At 48.3% G+C, this 1,885-nt stretch overlaps 1 protein-coding gene across 1 annotated transcript; it reads right to left on the reverse strand.

The window, feature by feature from the left end:
• Window positions 1–84: 84 nt before the first annotated feature.
• LOC126991502 (keratin, type I cytoskeletal 9-like) lies at window positions 85–1,192 on the reverse strand. Its single transcript, XM_050850256.1, has one exon. The coding sequence runs from the start codon at window positions 1,190–1,192 to the stop codon at window positions 287–289; it is 906 nt and encodes a 301-aa protein (XP_050706213.1). The 3' UTR covers window positions 85–286.
• Between the last annotated feature and the right edge of the window lie 693 nt (window positions 1,193–1,885).

Below are 1,885 nucleotides of genomic sequence, written 5' to 3' on the forward strand. Positions count from 1 at the left end.
TAATAATAATAATAATAATAATAATAATATAATAATAAATAATACTAAAACAAATGATTACTGCTCATACTGACAATGGTGGTATACTCTAAATATCTTCTTCCTCTCGTGATGTGAGCTATGGCTTATCCAAACTGAACAAGGAGCAAGGAAGCGGCAAAGGATCAGTCAAAGAAGGAGCAAATGAAAACCTAAAGGAAAAAATAAATAAAGGATGAAGATAAGACTTGAAGACAGAACGAATAAAAGACAAAAGAGGAATGGACAGTAGGCTAGGGAAGGCCTTTTACCGTCCTGTAGGAGGAAGGTAGCCAGAGGTAACTGAGCCTCCACCTGACGAACCAGTAAATGACCCACCACCGAAGTAACCTTTTCCAGTACCACTTAACGAACCGCCTTTCGAAACACCGAACGAACCACTCGAATGGCCTCCACCAGTGCCAGCGTTTGAACCTCCAAATGAACCACCTGTATGACCTCCTGCAAACGAACTGCCTTTTGAACCACTGAACGATCCACCAAGTGAACCACCATTTGAGTAGCCACCTCCAGAACCACTAAATGAACTTCCTTTCGAACCACCGACCGTACCGCCTGTGTTACCTCCACCAAATGGACCACTGTTTGCGTAACCACCTCCAGAACCACCCAAAGAAACGCCTCTCGAACCATCAAACGAACCGCCTGTCTGACCACCGATTGAGCCGCCATTTGAACCACCTAACGAACTGCCGAATGAACTCCCCTGTGAATAACCTCGACCAGACCCGCCAAGTGAACCAGTTGATTGACCAAACGATCCACCTTTAGAACCCCCCAAAAAAGAACCACCTGAATGACTGCCTCCAAAAGAACCGACATTTGAGCCACCGAATGAACCACTCGCAAGAACACCGCCAGAATTTCCACCGAACGACCCGCTATATGAACCATCTGATGAACCAAACGAACCAGAAGAACCACTTGAGTAGCCGCCGCCAGAACCTCCGAATGAACCACCTGAACCTCCAATTGAACCACCTTTAGAACCACCAAACGAACCACCAAACGAACCACCTCTAGAGCCATCGAAAGAACCACCATCGAATCCTCCAAATGAACCAGAAACGTTCCTCCAGAAACTGCATTGATGATCCTCCAATGTGAACCACCAGAAGACTGGACGCTTCCTGAACCCACCATCTGGATCCATTGTTGAATCCACCTTTTCGAGCCTGACTCTACCATTTAAAGCCACCTGAATGAAACCACACCTTACTGAACCAGTTGAGTATCTGCCACCAGAGTTGCCTGTCACTAAACCAGCTCCACTTTGTCCAAATGAACCTCCTCCTTTTCCACTAAATCCTCCTCCTCCTCCTCCTCCTCTAACGAAACCTCCCGATGAGAAGCCTCCGGACGAACCACCGAATGAACCGATGGATGAGCCGCCAGAATACCCACCTCCACCTCTACCTCCACTCACTACTCTTCCTCCTCCAAATCCTCCATTGAGTCCTCCACCATTGAAATTTCCTCCTCCTCCACCGCCGACAAAGCCTCCATCGAGTTGTCCTCTTCCACCGTAGCTTCCTCCTCCACCTCCTCCAAAGATTATTCCTCCTCCACCTCCTCCAAAGTTTCCTCTTCCTCCACCTCTTCCAAAGTTTCCTCCTAGTTGTCCTCCTCCTCCACCTCTTCCAAAGTTTCCTCCTAGTTGTCCTCCTCCTCCTCCTCCTCCGTTGTAGGTTCCACGTTCAACCAAAATTCCAGCAGTAACTGATCCTTTTCCTCCACCGTTTCCTCCACCATAGCTTCTTCCTTGTGCTCTTCCTCCTCTTCCTTTCCCGGGCGAGGCAGAGGAAGCGGCCACCAAAAGGACCAATAGAAGCGTGGACAACCCTCT

This window comes from Eriocheir sinensis, unplaced genomic scaffold (assembly GCF_024679095.1).
Source record: "Eriocheir sinensis breed Jianghai 21 unplaced genomic scaffold, ASM2467909v1 Scaffold292, whole genome shotgun sequence".
NCBI classification, from domain to species: domain Eukaryota; kingdom Metazoa; phylum Arthropoda; class Malacostraca; order Decapoda; family Varunidae; genus Eriocheir; species Eriocheir sinensis.

What these genes read in the sequence shown, in the direction of transcription:
- LOC126991502 (XM_050850256.1), bottom strand. Translation starts at nt 1,192, where the DNA reads ATGGATCCAGATGGTGGGTTCAGGAAGCGTCCAGTCTTCTGGTGGTTC.